Source organism: Apaloderma vittatum, unplaced genomic scaffold (genome assembly GCF_000703405.1).
Source record: "Apaloderma vittatum isolate BGI_N311 unplaced genomic scaffold, ASM70340v1 scaffold8285, whole genome shotgun sequence".
NCBI lineage: Eukaryota > Metazoa > Chordata > Aves > Trogoniformes > Trogonidae > Apaloderma > Apaloderma vittatum.
In genome coordinates this window covers 34,871-57,779 of record NW_009718769.1, presented here as the reverse complement: position 1 = coordinate 57,779, position 22,909 = coordinate 34,871, and the positions used below count along the sequence as shown (strand labels likewise).

General features: G+C 38.5%; 1 protein-coding gene across 1 annotated transcript in view; it reads right to left on the bottom strand.

The window, feature by feature from the left end:
- The window catches only part of LOC104274674 (anoctamin-2-like), a gene marked incomplete at both ends in the record, with an annotated part of 120,452 nt that overhangs the window by 80,969 nt on the left and 16,574 nt on the right, over window positions 1–22,909 (bottom strand). Inside the window, 2 exons of the mRNA XM_009870374.1 lie at window positions 1,404–1,564; window positions 3,795–3,929. Of these exons, the coding sequence (XP_009868676.1) occupies window positions 1,404–1,564; window positions 3,795–3,929 (296 nt within the window). The remainder of the gene's footprint in view (window positions 1–1,403; window positions 1,565–3,794; window positions 3,930–22,909) is intronic.

The window sequence follows — 22,909 nt, the reverse complement described above, 5'->3', positions numbered from 1 at the left end:
CTAAAATATAATTGTTTTGGATGAGGCTGCATGGAAATGATCATCTGCATGGGTACAAGTTTACAATACAGATTTTCTGTCAGGAAAATACTCTTTACCTATGAAAAAGTAAATGAGTTGTCATTCATACACATGCTGTTCCAAGAGCTGCACTAAAACCTGGACAAGGCAGTATATTGCATGCTTCATGGCAGCAGGTAAACTGTGACACCTTATTTGCCAGTCTGCTCTGTAATTGGCAGCTATCTGAAGTAGGAAAATAAGTAAGTGTGAGAGACTATAAATGCATCATCTTTTGCCATTTCTCTCAGTCATAGTATTCACATATTCTATAACTTCTGCTGCACGATTTCCAGGTACTGGTAAACAAAAACCTCTTACTTCCGTGATCTGCTCTGTCTGCAAGTTCCTTAAAAATCCTATGCTACCCATGCCCAACACCAAGTTACAGTCAGTCATTTCTAAAACAAGCTGTAAAGTTCTAAACGGGTTGTAAAGTATAACACACTGATTGCTTGGGGATAGTTATAGTGCAATCATAACTTTGCTCAATTCCATATTAAGAATGAAAATTTCATTGTATGAAAAATTAATCAGGGAATAAAAAGTGTATTATAGTAGCAATAACACCTTTAACTTTCACAGTAAACCAGATCAAGAGTGAGGGCATAACAACAGCAATAACACATGCAAGCAGAGTACACACTTTTCAGGGGAGAGTTGAGGCCAGAAACAATAAGAATACTACTACATTCATTAATGTTTATGAAGGGTTTTGATATCCTCAGTGTTACACAATATATTTACCACTAAAGAAAATCAAGCTTGTTTAAAAGGAATAGTTTAAAACATTATAATGAAAATGATAATAGCCCCATTGTTCTTGGAATCTCATGAAGTTTTGATAAAAACATATGACTAAGTTGTCCCACATGGAGGTGCACTCTCTGCTTAAATTAAACCCTTTCAGCTGCCTGTACCATGCCAATGCTCAAATAAATTCTGAGCCCAAATGCCGAAGGTGGTAAATGGAATTGCCATGTCAACAGAAAAATAAGCAAATGAAGAAAAACATGAGAAAGTTTAGATGTACCATTAGATAAGGCAGTAGAGAGTGAAAAGACACACTTTTCTTCCCTGAACTACCCAACTCCTGCCCATTTATTCCAAAGCCTGATGTTGACAGTGGAAAGCCTTGTAATACTGCCCTCCTCAGCACAGGCAGCCCCTCACTGGACTTCTGTGGTCTGCCAGCTTCCTAAAGATATTGGTATCACATTCAATCTATGAGCACTTTATTATACATAAGGCTACTATATGTTCTATTACTGCGCATTGCGAGTTTCGTTTCCGTCAGGGTCCAAAGAGCAAATGACACTGGTAACATGCAAAACAATACTCACCCCAGAGAGCCATAAAGATGGAGAAGAAAACTGTTGCAGGGTTGTCAAATAAGTGGCTAGCTCGAGCGGTAGCACAAGCAGAGCTGAGGTTCCAGTAATCACAGAACTTGTCGCACAGGGGGCACATGGTGAAGGCATTGCGTTGGTCACACATTTCTTTACTGTGAGTGACAAATGCACAAATTCTGAGTATTAAAACTTAGAAAAAAAGGACAATGTACAGCAGTGATATCAAGCAGCACAATATAGCTATCACAAGCCATTTGGACCATATGTGGCTTGCACTTGCAGAGAAGAGAAGCCGTGTGTTTCTTCAAGGCATGTTGCCATGTGTTGGAATACTCAAATACTTATAGGCACCTTACCAATAGGAAAACAATGAATCACAGTCATCAATCTAATTGTTACACCACATTAGTGTCCAGAACCTTCACCCAGGCATGTTGGTTGGCCTGTGTCACAGACAGAGTATGCAACACCATTTGCAAGGCATGTTAGGTTTTGATATAAACTGACATATGTGTATGTAATTTGGGAGACTTAAACTAGCCAAGAGTGTTATATTTCTCAATATTTACTTTGAAATTCACCTCTACCCTACGTTTTATTTGAGAGGTATTTATAAAAGCAATGGTTGTTTTCCCAGCATTGGGTTTTAACGCCAATCACTTGTACCACCATCTGCTATAAAGTTTTGGCTAAGTTCTTCAAGTGCTAATAGTTAATTTAGTCACTTATACTAATATGTTTTAAGGGTGTTCAGATATTGTGTGCACAGTGGTTTTAGGAAATTGGATACCTTTATATTTCAGTGTTCTCAATCTGAATGCTAAACACGGCCATGGTACCCTTGGTCTCCACAGCCCCTTGTTTTTTCTAGGACAGAGTGCTAACCTAATTTTTAAAAATAAAATACAAAATAGGAAAAAATCTTATAAAGACTAGGAAACTTCCACTTCTGCTTCATATAGTCATATATTCAGATGTTAAGCTGTGCTGCCTTTCCCCCAGTTTACAGCATTTGCTCAGCTGTTCTCTGGAAAATGAGAGATAGGAGACTTTCCTACGGATTTTAAAATCTTTACTTTCAAGTTGTTATTTTAATTCTCTGTCTTATTTGCTGTGTATTTACTCAGTTTCGCTATTTCTTTAACAGGCCAAACTCTACTTGTTGCTGCTGAGTATGCTTTCAGGTTTTTTCATAAGCTTCTTACGTGCAACACCTTCATATCTGCACAGTCTTAATCAGGTGAATTCAGAAGTGCAAAGCTCAAGTGTCCTTGCCAGAATTGTGAGCCAAGGAAAGACTTGCAACATTGTTTCGTTGATAACTGGCATGTTGTATGATTGTTCCTATATTGACCATCATTAAATAGCTTCTTTTTCTCTGACCTTAGATAAAAAAGAACTATTAAAATCATAGTATCAATACACTTCATTTTATATTTTTGAAAGGCATACAGCAGTTTCTAACCATCATATCACTAAAGTAATGCTCTCTTCTATTTCAAAAGGCAGTAGAGGGTGCTGCAGATACATCTTAGCCATAAATCTCACTTAAGTTTAAATGTTAGCACAAGCTTTCCCACAGACAAGCACAGCCCATCAAGATTCATTCAGGCTGAGCTAAGGAAACAAGCTCAAACTCAGATGTGCCGTCATTCATCATTTACTTATCAACAATAATGTCCTACTGCAGTGAGCCGCTTGAAAAGTTGCCAACTCATATGAGAGAATGCAGGAACTGCCACAACGAGTGTGACCAGCTGTACAAGTAATCCAGCATCCTGTTACCACCTCAAGTCAGACACAGATAACACAGAGGAAGAGTCCTTTTTGTTTCACTGAGAAGCAGACATTAAGTCAATTTGGCAATTTCTGTTTAGTTTAACACCCTCAGGTCCCAGAGAACAAAGCTCAACATTTTTTTGTATCTATCAAGAGGGAGAATACTCTGGGTACCAAGTATGCTAAATATACTAACTGCTGTTCATCTTACTTGTGCAAATGCCCTGATTTTACTAAGAAGAACAAAGTAATCCAAGAGTACTGGATAGTGTATTTGCATTAACTTCAGTGAGTTCTGCACGATGTCTTTCTGGGTGAGCGTGGAGATATGTGCACTCATAAAAAGCAAATGGATGTCATAAAAAAAGGACTTAAAATAGCACAGATGTCTCACTGAACATTTCTGTTTCAGGAGTTGCAATATGGAAGAGCCAAGTAAATGTGTGTCATTTAAATTTCTTAGCTACTCAACACATGTGTATCTCTAATGCTCACAGGGTTTTTAATGGTATATCGGTGCTTTTCAGACATGGTAAAAGTAATTATTTTCACTTAGGATTATAAACAAAAAACATAGTCTTATAATTTTCAAGAGAAGCTTACCTAGGAATGTCACTTTCAATGGTTATACATCCATAAAGAAATACAATAATTCCGACTACTGAAGATGGAATGAGAAATTCTGTATATAAACCCAGCCATGCAAAATAAAGTCCTATCTTTTCTCCAAAATATTTTCTGGAAAAAAAAGGAGAAAAAACGGGAAAACATTTGTTAAGCGTGTAATTTTTAAATGTGTATTACAGCTTCTTAACAACCGTTGAAAGTTAAAATACTGACTGTCAAAGGCAGGGATGAAACCCTTGAGTATCTTGAAGTCAATATCATCAAATGAAAAAAGTGATTTGGGCAGTTTGGGGTTCTTTGTTCTGAGAAGTTAAAGACAATCCTGTATCATTATAATAGTCTGCTCAGGGAAGAGTGAGGATGTTGCCTCTCTTACATGAAGTCAGTGAAATATCCTTCACTTCCATAAAGAGTAGCAGAATTTCAACCAAATGTTTAGTAGAAAGTACTGAAGATGATTTGGCTGATCAGAAGAGTACCCAGATATGCCATCATTCTTTGCCTTTGTAGTCCTCCTGGATTAAATTGGTGAGAGTCAATGGAAAAGACATCTACGGCAACATAGACAACATCTTCTGATGTCTTGAAAGACTAGTAATGACTAGTAATCTTGAATTGCTGTTAAAGAAGGAAGGTTTTCTCACACACTTAGCAGTGACTTTTCAGAAGGAACAAATATTTTCCGCAAATTAACAGTCTCTGCACAGCTGGCTTGAAAAAACAGTTTCTGCTCTAAGGAACAGTTCACTGTAGATGTTGATAAATATGTGCTAGTACTCAGCACAACATCTTCATGAATCACACTGCAAGAAGTAAACTAAACATAGATGAAACTCCCTGATCATTCCAAAGTATGGTTAGGAGTGATTACAAATATTGCAAAACACCAAAGCTTCAGAGAACTCAAGAAGTCACCATCACTAAAATGAGACTAAATTTCTGTAAAAAGCAAATACTTCACAAGTCAGAGAATAAGATGGAGTGATGCTAGACAGAAAGCAGCTATACAGAGAACACTCAGGACATGATATTGCACTTCAGCCATTGAAACATATGTTAACATTTTGGTGGCAGAAAATAAAAACACCAAAAAAAGAATTTCAAGATAACATATCTAATGAAAGGCAGATAAGACTTGGTCCTCACAAAGACTGACCACAATCCCACTCAGAGATTGATTCTGAGCTCACTCACACTAGGAAAGATTTACCTGAGGTTAGCACTACAGATTTAAAGTATTCCTAATGAAAACAGTTAAATGAGATTTTGAGAAGACCAGGATTTCTTTTAACAAGTATAATTCTGTTCTGACAGAATTTAATGACAAACCTCCTTGTCTATAGAATTGAGCTCAATTCCTTTCAGGAGCATAAGCAAAACTGAAATTTTCTCTTGCAGAAGGTGGGTCTCAGAGCCAGGCCATTACTGCCACAGGAAAGACAGCACACAACTGAGACATAGAGCTCTGCGACAGTAAGACAAGCCTCCAAAGTAATTTCCAGCTCAGATGAAAGGAGTAAGGGAGTGGCTTTTTATTACTACAATTCCTGCTCTTCTCACACTATCTCATCTGCAGCTAATTTCTCATTCCTAGGGTCTTACACAGGAAAATGGGCAATGGGGTCATGCCTGTTTCAGTACTGCCTCATGTGACCATCTACATTTGTTTATGTCTTACCAACCTTGCTTATCCTTTAGGAAGGATACATGCAATCATAAAAGGGAAAACAGAACAAGAGGGCTTTAAAGTGATGCACAGACAACATTATCATTGGTTTAAGGGAATGCCATAACTTGAAGAGCAAGCACAAAACTGGAGGAAATATCAGGAATTTTCTGGGAGATGAGTACAGCCCCTACACCTAACATTTGCAAGGCTGTCATAAGCAACAGGCTGTGTGAAGTCTCAAGCAACATGAGTGGTATCATGACAGAGACACTCAAATGGTAGTAACTTAATTAACCGTGTAATCTCTTTTGTTTCATAAAGACAACTCGCACAAGTCAGAGTGGCAATACTATTTGCAGTAACCAATCTTTAAGTAACATGTATCAGTTTAGTAATTCTACATTCACGTCACAGCATAGTTTTTAAGATCCTTGCAACAATGGGTTATCACATTTGCACATAATATACAGAAATATGATATTACATGGTAGAGTATAGCTTTTAAAATGATAAATGTAAATATTTATGTTGTAAATATAATTCAAATGCTTTGGGACTACGCTGTAACCTGGCATATGCCAAGTAAGTTTAGAGGTAATTTTTAGGAGGCAGTTTTTCTTTATTTTACCATTTGTTGGGTTTTTTGGTTTTGTTTTTGTTTTTTATATGAAGTGAGGAAGGAAAACGCCCTATAGCTTTTCTTTAAGTCTTCTGTGTGAGCCAACATACAGCAGTAATGGCCTTGCAGCAGCACTGGGCAGAAGGAGATTCAGTTTGTTCCCAAGTTTCCTCCCGACTTGGAAGTGACACACTTTGCACTTGACAGTAAGGGAAACAGCACTGAACATATCCCAACAATGTGGAATAAGAAAGAGGAGACAGGGCTTATTCTGATTTTTTATCTTACTCCTTCCTTATTTGTAGAGTTGGGCAACATGCATAGCTAGTACAGTACTCCAAATATGTCAAAGCAGACATGAAAAATAGTCCACAATCTGAGCTGTTCTAGACTGACTATTGTTTCAACAAAGGGCCACAAATTAGCACAAGAAGTATTCAAAACCCAGAGGCATTAAAGAGCAGCTGACCAGGGTCAATGAAGTTGAAGTTTATGGCTCACGAGGCTTCCTCCAGAAATTTTAAGTGACAAATGCGATCTGTAACCTATTTTTTTTTGTCCATTCCTGCCAAGAGAAAGTGAGAAGAGCTCAACAATGTCCTGGCAGTATGGATTAAACAGTTGCCAAGAAGAAAACAGCACAATGTTCTATGGCTTAACTGTTTTGAAAAAGAAAAATAATTAGGACTGCTGTGCCCAAGCTCAGTCCATCAATGTGCCAGACAGTGAATTAATCTGAGGAGAAGCAATGACAGAGCTTGGAAGCATGATGATTATTTCAAATCTGAGTTTATCAAGCTAGAAAAATACAGAACATGATCCTTCCTTTTTCTGACATATCGCAAAAAATGTTCTCCCGTTGTTCTGTATAGGACTCAAGCCTCTAAAACCCCTGTGACCACCTGTGAGAACAGCTATTGCAGCCACAGCTGGATTCAGTGATTTTTGGCTCAGACCTTAAGAATATCATGAGGTGGGTTTATTTCCAGCACCCTTCTAAAAATCTCTTAAGAAAGGGACACCATCATAGTTTTAAAAGATTTTAAAGCATTCCACTCCTACTCAAATCGATAGTCTCATGTTAGCAAACTGCAATGTTACCTCACTTTGAAAGAAAGATAATAAATTTTCTCAAATGTAGACATACTAGCCCCTCTATGCTTTCACTCTAAAAGGAAAACAATTAGATTCATTACAGTGAATGAAGCGAAAAATAGTGTTGTTCAAGGGCAAAGTAATATATATATCAAGAAATCCAGTTTTCACAAGGTTTTGTATATTTCCACCAACAACTTGGCATTCTCTCTCATTTACATTCGGATAAAAACAGTCTTACGTTATTACATTCAAGGAATTATTCATGATTTATGCTGGCATGGAAAAAAGGGAGAACTGAGATGAGCATTTTGCCCTACCTCAGTAGCTAACTCATGCCCGGTTCATGTATATCCTTTTATATATGCATATGTAATGAGGACAACAGTTCTTGTCCAAAGCAAGAGGTAAACACCTTTGATAATGAATGTGTAATACTCCTCTTAGAAGCAACAGCCAAGTATTTTCTTCTGTGTGTTGTTACAGTATAAGATGAAATGTTGTGCCTTTCACTTTGAAAGCCTTTTTGAATGCTGGTAAAATGGCCATCTACCAAGAACTATGTTCTTTTGGGTAACAATCATGTTTTTAAGAAAGATTTGGCCATAACTCCTTCAGAAGCTGAACAGAAGTTGCACTCCAAGCAAATGAAACAATACGAAAAAACTACAACATGAAAAAACTACAACCACCATCTGTAGAAATTGTCTTCCCTCTCACAGTAGAGTTAGAATAAAAAGGTTTGAGAAGGACACAGTGAAAATGTTTACTCAATTCTCTCTGCTTTGCCCATATAACACTTGAACCAGACATCTGCAATGCAATTTTGTCTGTCTGGTTGCCAAACCAACATCAAAAAGAATGACTGATAATTAAACTCTACGCTTGCACGTTGGCCACAGTTCTTCGATGCCAAGTTGTGCAATTTATAAATAGACTAGGATTTGTGGAAGAGGGGAGAAGGAGAGAAGGAACAAAAAAAAAGTCTTAGTTTTTGACTCTCTGAAAACAAATGTGGGATACCTGGAATGTGAATAAAACATGTGGTGCATGACACACACTGGAAAAAACTCAAGTCGTTCAGGAACAAAGTCAAAAAAGCGAGGAAAAGACACTATGGCCACTGAGTCACCTAACTGGGAAATCTGTTCAAAACTCCTCAGTTTTTTAATTTCCATACTCCATTCTAAGCCAGCTGTTATTTCACATTTGCCACAATTCAATCCACCATAACTATCATGGTGGAATAGTTTATATGCAAAATTAAACTGATTTAGAACTAGTCTTTTGATAGGCTTTCCCCTGCGAAAATGCTCAAACAAGTCACAGGAATTTACTTACATGTTCAAAATAAACTTATTCTAACAGGTTGTGGACAAAATTCTGGTGTTTCTACTGTTGGGAGGAAGGACAAGCAGGCCTCTCACAGTATAGTTTCACATCAGAACATCTCTGCTACCAGATCAAGTTTAAAAACTATCTTTCCCTCCTCAGCTTCTATCCCAAGTGTGCATTCCCTTTCTGATCCACAGCAAACCAGTTCACAGGTCTATCAACAGCTGAGACAGACCAGTGAAGAAAATGGCAATCTGTTGCAGAAGGTCAGAAACACAATTAATTCCTTCAGAGGGCTTTGTCACCAGAAGAAAATTTACCATTAAACTGAAGGTAGAACAATGACTACCCTTACAAACATAAAATAAATTTCTGTCACATACAAAGTTCAGAACATCTAAGATGTTTTATTTGTTTCTAACATAATAGTTTTCACCAAATTGAAGTTTCCATCTCAAAACTGTAGACTTCTTTCAGAAGGACTGCTGAAGTGTAGAGAAAACCACAGCCACTACAACAGAATCAGGAACAGGACATAATAACATGTCTGTATAGCCCCGCCATTTCACTCCAGGTAGAGTTGCCTATGTCCAAACTTTTCTGGATTTGTCATTTTTTCTCAACTTAAAAATTTTCTCAGGGTAGGATTCAAGCATTTATTACAACCATGTGTGACACCTGGGTGGAATTACTGCTCAGCAGCAGCACTGAGGCTGCTGTGCATCCAGAGATCCTAGAGATTTCTACCATGGTTGTGCCTGACAGCATATATGCACATGTTCTGTCCAGACAATCCCAAGAAGAAATGTATCAGTGCTAAATCAGGATATACAGAGAGTGCACCAAATGGAGCAATATGGATGCCAAGAACGGCTCCTGGCAGAAGACAACCTCCCTTGGAACAACTTGGCAAGAGACTGAAAATCTTTTTAAATTAAAATTTTAAGAGGAGGAAAAAAAGCAACTACAGACCTAGGCTAAATTATAGTGCAGCTGAGCCTGGGGCAAGAAAGAAAAAGTCCATCAGAAAAGCCAAGTGGTTCGGCCAGAAAACAGAAAGGAACCTCTGTCCAACGTAAGTGCACATGGTTTTCCCTGAATTAGAGATAAAGATTAAGATTGTCCAGTAAAGATTGATTATAAGGGTGTTTTTGAAAGTAGGCGATAAGCCCACGCAAGAATCCTAAATCAATCCCCAAATGCTAAAAGCTAGCTCTAACATTTATGTTTGTGTTTACGCCTGCAAATAAATGTCCCTCACTCACTTTGGAACACTTGGTACCAGATCAGTAAGGCCCGGAAACAAGTTGAGAGCTATAGCCTAGCTTTTGATTTCATTAAAAGACGTCATACTCTGTGTATTTTCTCCAGCAAGTAATGAACTGGATCATCTGCAGTGCTTCTGACTAAGAGCATTCAGCAAAGACCAGCAGAAAAGCTATGAATTTGACCCTTTTTGCCTGAAAGTAGAATGTAACAAGGTGGCAAAAAAAGCCATTTAATCAAGCCCTTTAGCTTACAGTTCTTGTTTAAAAACAAATTAACAAATTAACAGATATTTGCTGTGACCTCCGATGGTTCCTGAAGTCTGGAGCCAAACCTGCCTAAATTACAGATTATACCAGCCACAGATATATTTTTTTTCCAAGGTACTGTGAAATATTACTTGTGATTCATTATAGGATAAAAAACACTGTCAAAAATTTTGAAATTCACTTAGATGTAGAACTAGGTTTTCCCCTAGTCTCTTGGCTCTCGGTATCTGCTATTCAAACCAGTAAAAGGGTACTGTTCAGGGAGAAGATCACGTGTGGAGGAAGGCAATATTCCGGTTCAAAAACCTGGGAAAAACATCTAGAACAAAATCACAGAATTAATGTGTTAACTGTAATTTAAAATAGCAAAAAATCAAATCTTACCCCATAAACAAACAAAACCAGGACAAGCCACTCATTGAGCTTCACAGATTCACAAACCTTATTGCTTCCATTCCAAGAAATTGTCACAGTACAACTGAAAGGACATAATCTGTGGTCATGGATTATAAACTAAAAAAGCTTTTGTTTACTGACTAATATAAAGAATAATAGAAGCATAGTAAGTAAAGATGTAATGTGACTGAGACAGAAATTAATGCTGACTACCTACCAACTGTATATTGTAGCATTATGTTGGTTAACAGAAGCACTGTAACTTCATTCTCCCCTCTGTTATGGGAGAATAAAAAGCTTCAGCACTTCTACAGAGCGTTTCTTGATTTGTCCATGGCCTTTGTAAAATATACATATTCCTATAGTTAAAAAGAATTTTTACTGGAGAGCTAGACACAAAGAGGATGTGATATGCAGGAACATAAAAACAATAATGTAGTCATATATAGCACTTTATATGCAGTAATAGCAGTCCTTAACCTTATGTTGTGTTTGAAAGTATTAAGTGCCTGACTACATTATTTTGTTGATGTCTGGATTTTCCTGTCATGTTCTTTGCCTACGAAAGTTCTACATGCCTCTGAGACTGCAGTGGCCACAGCACACCTTACTAAAGGGAGAGTTTTCAGCAAGAGTAGTAACGCAGTGTTTGCCCTGTCACTTCAAAAAACTCACGCATAAGACAATCTACAAACACTCAGTGTCTCACTTTAGCTTCTTTACTTCATTCTCTATCATACTTCAGCATTCAAAAATGTCAGTAACCCTCCAAACCTGCCAAATTAAAAATCCACAAGTAGTTGGGCTACTTGAGGCTGAGTCAATACTAATGTGGGTCAATAGATGTTACCTATAAGGGAGATAGCACAGTTTCACTTCATTAACACCTCAGTGCAGCAAGTGATGCTTTATGTAAGAAATAAATAGTTCATTCAGCTACACATGCAACTTTTCTCTCATAATAAACACTACAAGCTCCTACAAATAAAGAATAACTTATTTAATATTACACAGTCAATCAGCCTTTCTTTTAGACTGGTAGGGAGGTTACCTAGTCTTTTTCTTCCTATTTTTTAATACTTATTACAGCTTGATTTTCTGGCTTTTTTTACTTGCAAATTAGATGTTTGCCCCAGTTTTTACCTTGACAAAATATGAGCTCACTGATTTTTTATCGCCTTTCTAATCTTCACCTTTCACAAGATAATTTGCACAATATTCATCATCTAGGTTTGAGTCTGAAGTTCAAATACCGACTTCTTTTTATGAATAACTTTCATTTATAATAACTAATATTTCATAAAAGCTTTCTTGCTTTTCAGATTAATATACCTAAACCTTATAGAGAGTCTGAATTCATTTAATGTATTTGCTTTAATAAATACTTGTAAGTACTTGCACTATATTACTACTATCGGATAGATACTATCTAGTGGTTAATAAACAGATGTATCATTTCAAAAACAAGTGTAAGTTCCTTTTTAGTCGCAGTATTTCTGCACACCTTGAGACAGCAAAGCTTACTCTTGTCATTTTGACACAATAAGAGAGGTAAAGAACAATAAAAGAATAACAGAACCTTTTTGTTTAACTAAAATTTAAACTGCTAATCCTCAAGACTTCTGAGACTGTGACAAATGGAAAGGCAAACAAAACCTATTCAAATGCATCCTGTAAGCAAAATGCAGGCAAGAGTTTCTGGTTTATTATCTTTCAGGCCTTGAGGAATCCAAAGTCCCAGAGATCAGGGGGGAACGTTGGAAAAAGGACAATGTAGCCTTGGTGGAAGAGGATTTGGTCAGGGAATACTTAAGCAAACTGGACATACCATATATATATGGACATACACCATATCTCCATGGGCCCTGACGGGATGCACCAATGAGTGCTGAGGAAGGTGGTAGATATCACTGCAAGGCCTCTCTTGATAGTCTTTGGTTGATGATGGCAACTGAGAGAAGCACCCAAAAACTGGAGGAATACAAATGTCATGCCCATCTTCAAGAAGAGCAAGAAAGAGGACCTAGGGAAGTAAACCCGATCTGCCTCACTTGAATCCCAGGGAAGATGATGTAGCAGCTAATCCTGAAAACCATTTCCAGGCATGTCAAAGACAAAAAAATCATCAGGAGTCATCATCATGGCTTCACCAAGGGGAAGTCATGTTTAACCAACTTGATAAGCTCCTGTGATGAAGTGCCTGGCCTGGTAGATGAGGGGACAGCAGTGAATACCATCTATCTGGATTTCAACAAGGCCTTTGACACTGTCTCCCATAAGATCTTCATGGAGCAGCTGTTGATGTATGGACTGGCTGAGCAGAAAGTGACGTGCATTGAAAACTGGCTGAATATCTGGGCCCAGAGGGTGGTTGCCAGTGGCACAAAGTCTAGTTGGAGGTCAGTGACAAGCAGTGTACCCCAGCGGTCAATACTGGGTCCAGTCCTGCTAACATCTTCCTTAATAATCTAGATGATGGGGCAGACCACACCCTCAGCAAGTTTGCAGATGACACAAAGCTGGGAGGAGTGGCTGGTATACCAGGGAGTTGTGTTGCCATCCAGAGGACCTCAATAGAGAAGTAAGCTGACAGGAACATCATGAAGTTCAACAAGAATGATAAAGTCCTGCATCTCAGTGAGAACAACCCCATGTATCAGTTTTTACTGGGAGACAACCAGCTGGAAAGCAGCTTGATAAAAAGGAACCTGGGGGTCCTGGTGCACCCCAGGTTGAAAGTGAGCCAGCAATGTGTCTTTGCAGGAAAGAAGGTGAATGGTATCCTTGGACACATTAGACAAAATATTGCCAGCAGGTCAAGGGGAGTGATCCTTCCTCTCTGCTCCACACTGATGAGACTACAGTGGGACTACTGTGTCCATTGCTGGGCTCCTGAGTAGAAGAGAGACATGGACGTACTGTATAGAGTCCATTGAAGGGCCACAGGGATGATTAAGGGACTGTAGCACCTCACATATGATGAAAATAATATATGTAAATACCTGAACATAGAGTACAGAGAGGGCGGTGCCAGGCTCTTTTCAGCTGAACCCATTGACAAGACAAGAGATAATAGCCACAAAACGAAACACAGGAGGTTTCCTCTGAACATCAGGAAAAAAATTCTTATGCTGAGAGTGACTGAGCACTGCAATAGGTTGCCCAGGGAAGTTATAGAGTCTCTTTCCTTAGAAATATTAAAAAAATATCTAGTCACTTTCCTGGGAAACTCACTCTAGATGGCCATATTTGAGCAGGGGTTTGGACCTGGACACAGGTCAGTTTGCCTGACCAGATTTCAGTGGCAGCAGAGGCTGTAGGGGCAGCTGCTGCAAGAAGCTGCTAGAAGCTTCCCTTAGGTCTGATAGAGCCAATGTCAGATGGCTCCAAAGACAGACTCACTGCTGGCCAAGGCTGAGTCTATCATTAATGATAGGAAGGCCTCTGTGAAAACATATTTAAGAAGCTGAGGAAAAAAAACAAAAAGAACTAAGCCACACAACTGGCAGAGAGAGAGAAGAATGAGAATATGTGAAGACATGAAAGTCAGTGAAGAGGGGGAGGATGTGCTCCAGGTGCTGGAGCAGAGATTTCCCTGGGTCTTGGTGAAGACCATGGTGAAGACCATGGTGAAGGAGGTTATCCCCCTGCAGTCCATGGAGGTGATGGGGTGTAGATGTCTACCTGGGGCCTGTGGAGGATCCCAAGCCCGTGGGAGGCTCAAGCTGGAGCAGGTTGCTGCCAGAACCTGTAGTCCATGGAAAGAGAGAAGTCCACGCTGGAGCAGGTTGGCTGTCAGGACTTTGTGACCCTGAAGGGGACTCACACTGGAGAAGTTTCCCCTGAAGGACTGCACCCCATGTAGAGAGTCTCACATTGGGGCAGTTTGTCAAGAACTATCTCTTGTGAGATGGCTTATGTTGGAGAAAGTGTGTGAAGATAATCTTCCGTGAAAGGGACTCCACAGTGGCCTGCAGGAAGAGTGAGGAGTCCTTCCCTAGAGGAAGAAGGAGAGGTGGAGGCAACATCAGATGAACTGGCTGCAACCTCCTTTCCTTGTCTCCCTGCACCACTCAGGGGGAGGAGGTGAATAAATTGGGATTGATGTTAAGTCTGGGAAGAAGGAAGGGGTGGGGGAAAAGGTGTTACTTTTAAGATCTTCTTTTGTTTCTCATTGCTCTGAGTTGTTTGCTAAGAAATTTAATTAATTTTCCCAAACTGAGTCTATTTGCCTGGAGTGCTAACTGGAAATAATTTCCCCATCTTTATCTCAAATCATAGGCCCTTTTTTAAATTTTTCCCCCCCATCTAGCTGAGAAGGGGGAGTGATAGAGCAGCTGTGGTGGACACCTGGCCACCAGCCAGGGTTAAACCACTACAGAACTAGATGACCTCCAAAGATACCCAGCAACCTCAACCATTCTGCAATTTTGTGATCTTTGAGCACTTCAGTTGCAACTATTCCGCTAAGACAGTAATACACAACAGCAGTAGTCACCTGCTTAGTATTTCATTAAAATGTTCGTTTTTCCACTCTCAGTACTGACTGTGAAGTCCAGAGATTTCCCATGTTGGAAACCTTCCTTATGCACAGGTTTTCTGGGGATAATTGCTACATGGTGCCCAGTTCTTAATCTCTTCCCTTGTCGTCTTAGTTCTGTCCACTGTTAGAGACAGGTTACTGGATCAGACAAAGCTATGCTCTGTCCTAATGTAACTTTTGTACAGAGGGAGATAAGATCCTTATACAAAGCATCTTAATATTGGGGCATATCTTTAAAATAGATGATAAGGGTTGGTCTTAACTCTTGGTCAGAACCCAATGAGTCAGAAAAGGACCTTCTCTCACCCCAGTATGCCACAGTCAGAGGTTTCTACAGAGATTAAGATGTCAAGAGTAGTTTTACAAAAACGATAAGCAGAACTGTAACCCCCCTAATGTAGCAACCATTTTCTACTCCCTGAGGTTCTCCGTATGCATGTGTATAAAAATGTGCAGGACTTCCTCTTTTGTTTCCAAATGTGGCCTCCTGCTTATGGCTTTTGCTTCTCCAGTTTAAAAGAATAAACTTTTATTTCTCATCAAAATAAACTGATACCACTTCCGAAGATACCTGTTGGATTGAGACCTATCATTCAAGTCCGTTAAGAAGTTTGAGTTTCTGGCTATGAGGTTTAGGCATCATACAGGCACTACAGAACTTAGCCCAAGATAGTTCTGCACACAGGTAAAACTGAATTCTGGCTGCCTACAAAACTACACAATCCAAAATGGAGGCATCAGGAAGCTGCGCAGCAACAGTTTCCGTCCCCAGAGCCTTGACTTTGCATGTCTCGATGTAGATGTGCACATTCCTTGCTGGATCTAGCTTCTCAAAATTGCACCAAAGGAGTGAGAAACAGTAATGAGGATCTTAGTGCTCAGACAGGGACCTGAAGCCTGGGAAATATGTTTATCAGAAAGCAGGAATCTGGTTTTCCTCACCACTGCAATACAAGCCTTCTGACTTAAAATCCCATCTCTCATACAAGGACCAATAAATAAGACCAAGCTCATGCCAAAACAGACAGAGAGAGAACCACTTCCTACAAGACTGGCAAAGCCTATGAAATGCAGAGCTGTAAGTAAATCATCTTACTCCAGTCACAGGACTGCATCCAGCAGAGTAATTCCACACAATTTCTTCAGTGATTTATGCTTTATGAGTAAAAACTCTCTGCTTTGCAATAAACATAGGCTGGAACACCCATGTAAGCCCTGTGATGAGAAGTTCCAGGGATGGAGGGGAAACTACCTACAATTGCAGATGAAAAGTGCTGTCCCAGCATCAAGCAATGAAAACACAGTCAATTTAATGGATGTATGACATGATATAAAATTCCATTCATAAATAAAACAGGGTTGTGAGGGGTAATGCGATGACAGACACTGGAAAGGGGAAAGAATTGTAATGAAGAAGAAGGTGTTCCTTTTTCAACAACTAGGATTCTGCTCCAGGGTCCCACCTTCTGGCTCCCTCCAGGAAGATCTCTGTTGTAAAAATTGTCATAAAAGACAACATCAAGGCTCAGTGGATGCTGGCATAGCACTTTCCACTCTACCTAGTGCTTTAAAGATGATGAACTCTAAATTTAATGCACCCCATGTTGGAAATTAAACTTTGCTGTGGAGCTCCTTGGAAGCATAAAAAGGTATTGAACTCAAAGTGCAAAATTGTTATAGTGAGAAGATATGCTCAGATTATTGCCTCAGGCATTTATCTACTTAATGCTATATTCATTCAATTGCAGCATTTTCCCAGGCTTAAAGCTGTTTCCTCTTTTTCCTAATAAAGAATTTCTTGCATATAGCCTCAGCATCTTTGTGAATGTTGAAGATATGCTTTCTAGGGATAGTTACGGAAGCATTGTATAGTGTTACCATATTTCTGTATGGGAACTGAATCATTTAGTTATCTACCAAGAACTGTTGTTTTTTTTTTTACTGTCATTACTCACCTGGCACAAACGGACCCTCTCCAGGACCCTGTGAATCAGTGTCATCTCAGAAGAATACTACAGTAATTCCTCAGACTAAGGGGGAAATAACAACACTCTAAACACACTGATTACTAATATCCAAAAAGAAAATGAGCTCATTCCTCCCTCAAATGGAAAGGGAACCCTGAAAAACGAGGAGCACCCCACTGGCACAGAGTGAAGAAAAGGGGCTATAAAAGAAAAGAATCAATGGGTGAGCCTCAGCATACCTGGTTTCTGCTGAAAAGGCATTTCTGTTAAATAAGGAATCAGGTGGAGAAAATCTCCTCACTGGTAACAGTGTGCAGACTCAATGCTCTAAGTGATATCTTACTCAGAATGTAGTAAATAACCACCTGACCTAGCAGTTGCTTCAGCAGAGAGAAAAGTTTGTCACATAATTTTTCTCCAGGCATTAGGGACCGGATACTACTCTGCACATCTACCATGTTGGAGTTTTCTCTCTGCAGCCTTAAGGAAGCTGGTGATAGTCACGGGAGCTGTGCAGAGGGAGGGTGTGAAGGGATCTCACTGAGCTCAGTCTGCTGGCTGTTTATGGGAGGCAATTCCCTGCTCACTGTACCCTGCTTCAAAACCTGGCTTTCACAAAACATATTTGGTGCAAATTTTTTAGAGTGACCTGCTGGGACAGTCAACCCAGCACAGAGTGGGGCAGTACATATATATATCTATAAATCTATATATCTATATATCTCACAAAAATACTAGTCTGGACTGACTAGGTTTAGCTCTGAGAGTTGTTCAATCCCTGTGAGATAACCACATATTAGAAGACTTTTCTCTGCCAAAGTGGTTACATTGGATAAAAAGTAAAGATCAGACATTTTGGTAGGTTAATTCACAATAATAACAGAAGAATGACAGGGAAGTAGAGGAATAAAGACACTTGGGCCCCTCACTACAAGAAAGATTCTGAGGTTCTGAAACATGTCCAAAGTAGGGCTATGAAGCTGGTGAAAGGACTCAAGCACAAGTCTTGTGAGGAGCAGCTGACGGAACTGGGGCTGTTTAGCCTGGAGAAAAGGAAGCTCTGTGGAGATCTCATCACTCTCTACAACTACCTGAAAGGAGGTTGCAGTGAGGTGTGGGTCTATCTCTTCTCCCAAGTAACAATAGGACAAGAAGAAACAGTCTCAAGTTGCACCAAGGGAGGTTTAGATTGGATAATAGGAAACATTTCTTCAAAGAGGCTGTCAAGCATTGGAACAAGCTTCCCAGGGAAGTGGTAGAGTCACCATCTCTGGAGGTATTTAAATACCTGCAGATGAGGTGCTTACGAACATGGTTTAGTGGTGGACCTGATACTGCTGGGTAATTGTTGGACTCAATGATCTTTAAGGTCTTTTCCAACCTAAATGATTCTATGATTCTATGATACAGGAGAATCTTCAATTTGAGGACCAATAATCCCAAAGTTAGCATAAACAATGACTAAACTACATTTACGTGTACCTCTGGAACTAGGGAAGGCACTGCAGACCTTTACTGTCAAGTTTTTGGAGTTCTAGACAATATGTAGATAGAAATGTTCTTTTCAAGAGATGAAGATGTGGCTACAAAGCACAGTGGTGAAAGAAGTAGAGATCTGCTAATGTATTAAGTAGGAGAGATGCCAGAGTTAGGGGATTGCTGTACCAGAAACCAATCCTAACCACAGTTTTGGTAAGGAAGAAACACATCTCTAAAACAATAAGAACACCATTTCAGCAGAATTCCCATTTTCCTATTTTATAGCTCCTTTAAAAGTAAGTAGCATAAGCAAATATACACCCACTTTGGTTTTTTGTGGTGAAGATTGATGAAAGAAGAGAAAGGCAAAAAGGCAAACCAGTAATAACAGTGTTGGGGCTTGATTTCTTATATTGAACTCTGCACTACAAAGGCTCCAAGAGACTGAAACTGAAGGCAACAGTATCCAGAGCCAAGACAATCAAACTTCTGAACAACACAAGTGTGTCATTGCTTTAAAAACTGCCAGGAAGAGAAAGCTACAGGCTGCTGTGCTTTAGGAAGACAACATTCAAATTCAGGAACAGAGAGGAACTGGTGACTGTTCAGTCAAGACCAGGTTCGACACAGGCACGCTGCAATGAAAGGCCAGAATTCATTACACACAGATGAAACATTTTTCCATAACAAAGAAACATATAGCTAAAAATAGGAAGGAGGAAATATATAAGGCAGACACTTTGAGTAACAGAAACTCCCAGGTTTTGATTTACATGCTATACACTATTAATAATATTTTGGTTAACACACTTTTCCACGTACTCCTGCAAAAAGAGTTATTGTATACATTGTCTCAATCTTTACAATGACCATGTCTTCCCAGTTTTAGGCTTTACAGTAAGATAAGCATATACAGGCACTTGGAGCTTTGAAAGTAATCATGCTGTAGATAATGTAGCCTGTTAGCTATTAAGAAGTTAGATGAAGCTCTGGCAACAGGAAATAGAAATGAAAACATGAAAAATGAGATAGGATAGAAGTAGCTTATGAGCTGGGACCTTTTAGAAGCACTAATACTAAAATAAGTTCCACCACAATTGAAAATGAACTAGCTCTGCTTGACTTCCCTAGGGTGAAATAACTTTATATTAATAACAAGAAAAAAAAAAAGGGGGACTTCCCCCTTACAATGATAGTTTCCTTTCCATAATTTTGGTTCATAGACGGGTTGCCATCTGCAGGTGCTTCAAGACTTCCATTAAGAATATAACTCCTGGAAAACTGGCAAGTTAACTAACCTTTTGTCTCAGAACTACCTCTGTGATATCAGTAATCTCAGCATACTCACTTTATCTGTCATTTAGAACTCCTAAGTGATAAAGGTTTCATTCAATCAGAAATATAATTGATAATAATTTTCTGTTGTACTTCTTACACATGCTGAATATATTTTTTATTTGCTATAACTCGTTATAGGTGCACTGCTAAAAGACTGGAGATAATGTCTGTAAATTGTATCAAGAAAAAATTGGTCTGGACAGAACGAAAAATTTATTCCCTCAGGGTGGTACAGAAAAAAAAATCTCTGAGAGGGTGCCCAGAGAAGCTGTGTGCTTTCCGTCCTTAGAGATTTCAAAGCTCATGAGCAATTTTATCTGTCTTTCAAGTCACAGAATCACAGAATCACAGAATGTTAGGGGTTGGAAGGGACGTCTGAAGATCATCTAGTCCAACCTTCATCCCAGCATACCTAACCACTACACCATAGCCTCAAGTGCTAGATCTACTTTTTTTTTAAACACCTCCAGGGTTGGTGACTCCACCACCTCCCTGGGCAGCCTGTTCCAGTGCCTCACCACTCGTTCAGTAAAGAACTTCCCCCGAATATCCAATCAGCTCCCTCAGCCGCTCTTCATAGGGCATGTTTTCCAGACCTCTCACAAGTCAGCCCTGCTTTGAGCAGAAGATATGTCTAAGGACAACCTATTAATTCTAGATCATATTGTTAAAACTTCGATTAACTTACTACAAAAAAATAATAATAATCATAAAACCTGTTTTTCTTTATGCAGGTTCGTAAAGGTCTAGGGCGTGTCCTCCCTGTCTCTGGATCAACAGTAGTATTATCTCTTAGGAAACTATCAAATACACTAACCGTAAAATTGCCAAAATCTGGCTTTGAAGTCATCTTCATTTTAGAAAAGAACATCATAAAAATAGAAAAAAATAACTGAACCACAGACATTTTTATAGCACATTTTTATATTACAAGGATCAAGAGGAAATACTGCTAAGTGCATTCCTACAAGAAAGTTACACTGAAGAAACTCCTCTCTAGTAGAAATCAATACTTAAATTAGAATAAAAACAAAAAATTATAACAGACAAACCTCTAAAGCCCTACATGTCCTAGAGCTGAAACTTTTATTCTTTACTTGTTAATATAACACTCGTGCCTTCTAAGTCTAAGAGTGCCTGAAAGAAGAGGTAAACTGCTTTCAGTAGCTATAGCCTAAGATATCTGTTAGTAAATAATTCATAATTTCCCTCTCAAAAATGTTTATCATTCTCATTATCTAACTGAAAATAGACATATACAAAGGGCAAAAACTGAATTCATATGTCTATCTTTAGATATTTGTGTGATTTCATAAAGAATGCACTGCATTAACCGAGTTAGATGACCTTTAAAGGTCCCTTCCAGCCCAACACATTCAATGATTCTGTGATTCTATTATTTAAGCAACATAGTTCAACAGAGTTAATGTATATGAAAACATCAGTCAGAACAGGCTTTAAGTATAAGGCAAAATAAATGATGCTTCTTCTGTCCATTAAAGCCCAAATAGAAACTTGATAAGTTGCACGGTGCTCCCACAACCAGAAAAAAAAGGAGCATAATCTTATCAAAGAAGGAAGGGTCACAACAAATTATCAAAACCTATGAAGTGTGGCTGACGTTTGCCAAGAGAATAAGCATCCACACAGACTGAACTCAAATCCCTCCCATGGTACTGAAGAGCAAAAATCTCTTTCAACTGAAGAAAGACAAGGGTGGTCATTCTTCAGGTATATATACTTTATAGCTCTAGCATTACCCAGAAAATAAAAAACACATTTTTTTTAGTGGTAACAGTCAAACTTGCAGTCAAGCAAAGTATGGAAGATAAAAGCAAGAAAAATAATCTCTGAGAACAGAGAATCAGTTGCACGTGTCTAGTCCATTTTTTTTTCCATTCTCACAGAAGTTTAAACCACAGATTTTCCATGAAATCAAATCAGTACAGTGAAACATTATAATGGAGGCAGCAAAATACAAATGAAGAAGTGTAAGCAGATGAACCTCTATTTTTAATTCAGCTCAGCTGCCAGGTCTAGTAAACTTGAGAATTCCTCTAGCCAGTCACAGTTTAGTTTAACATTTGTAATATTTACTAACAACATACCAAGCGTTTTAATTTTGCTCTGAGTTTACCTATTCCATAAAACCTGCACAAAAACATTAAGGTAGGAAAGAGGGAATTTCAAAGCCTTGCAGTACCTTGGTAAGATTTGATGGTCTCTCTACCATTTGCCAGTTTGAAATATCTCACTCTTAGTAAAGAGCAATTCTGACCATGTTACAAGTTAGTGATTAAGTCTATCAAAAACTACATGTAGTATTTCAACTTGAACTCAAAATGTAATAACTACATTTTAAAAAGATTATTCATTATTCATTCTACTAACAGGAGCTTTTGCAGGTAAACACGTAAGGCAGATTATATAATAAAAATTAATTGATTATTCAAAAGAGAAATGCTAATAAATGTCATCTTTCTTATGTATACTAATGATCCAGGAACAGAAAATTGATGGGTTTTTCCTGTTGTTTGTTTGTTTGTTAATATCACAGTTCACTTATTCCCAGGCAGATATCTTACGTAAGAATATTTCAAATCAGTAGTTTTCATAAACAATGCTTATAGTATACAATAAAAATTTCTCTGTTTTGTCTTTCTGGTAGAGATATTGTGGAAATTCCTTTAAAAATATGGGGGTTTTGTTTTGTCTTATTTTAATCTCAACTTATTATGTTTGCAACATCAAAATTCAAAATATACAAAACCCACTAGGAACACATATGGATGTGTTCAGATGACTAAAACTTGTAAAACCAGGAGTAAAAAAATCAAATCAGTTTCAAAACTGTCAAATACTTTCACACTGATTCATGATGTGAACACAAGCTTCTGATTATTCACCAGATTTTGTGAATATACTCTCCATCAAAAAAATCATTAATTTAAATGAAAATTTCTCTTTTTTGAAAAAATGAATGCTTTTTAAAAAAACCTAAAACTGATGTATGACATTCCAAAAACACTACAGTACAAAAAACAAATTTATATTACTGTTTAGTGTATTTTTGTTACAGAAAACTACCATCAGAGCTACAGAAAAGCAGTGAGAA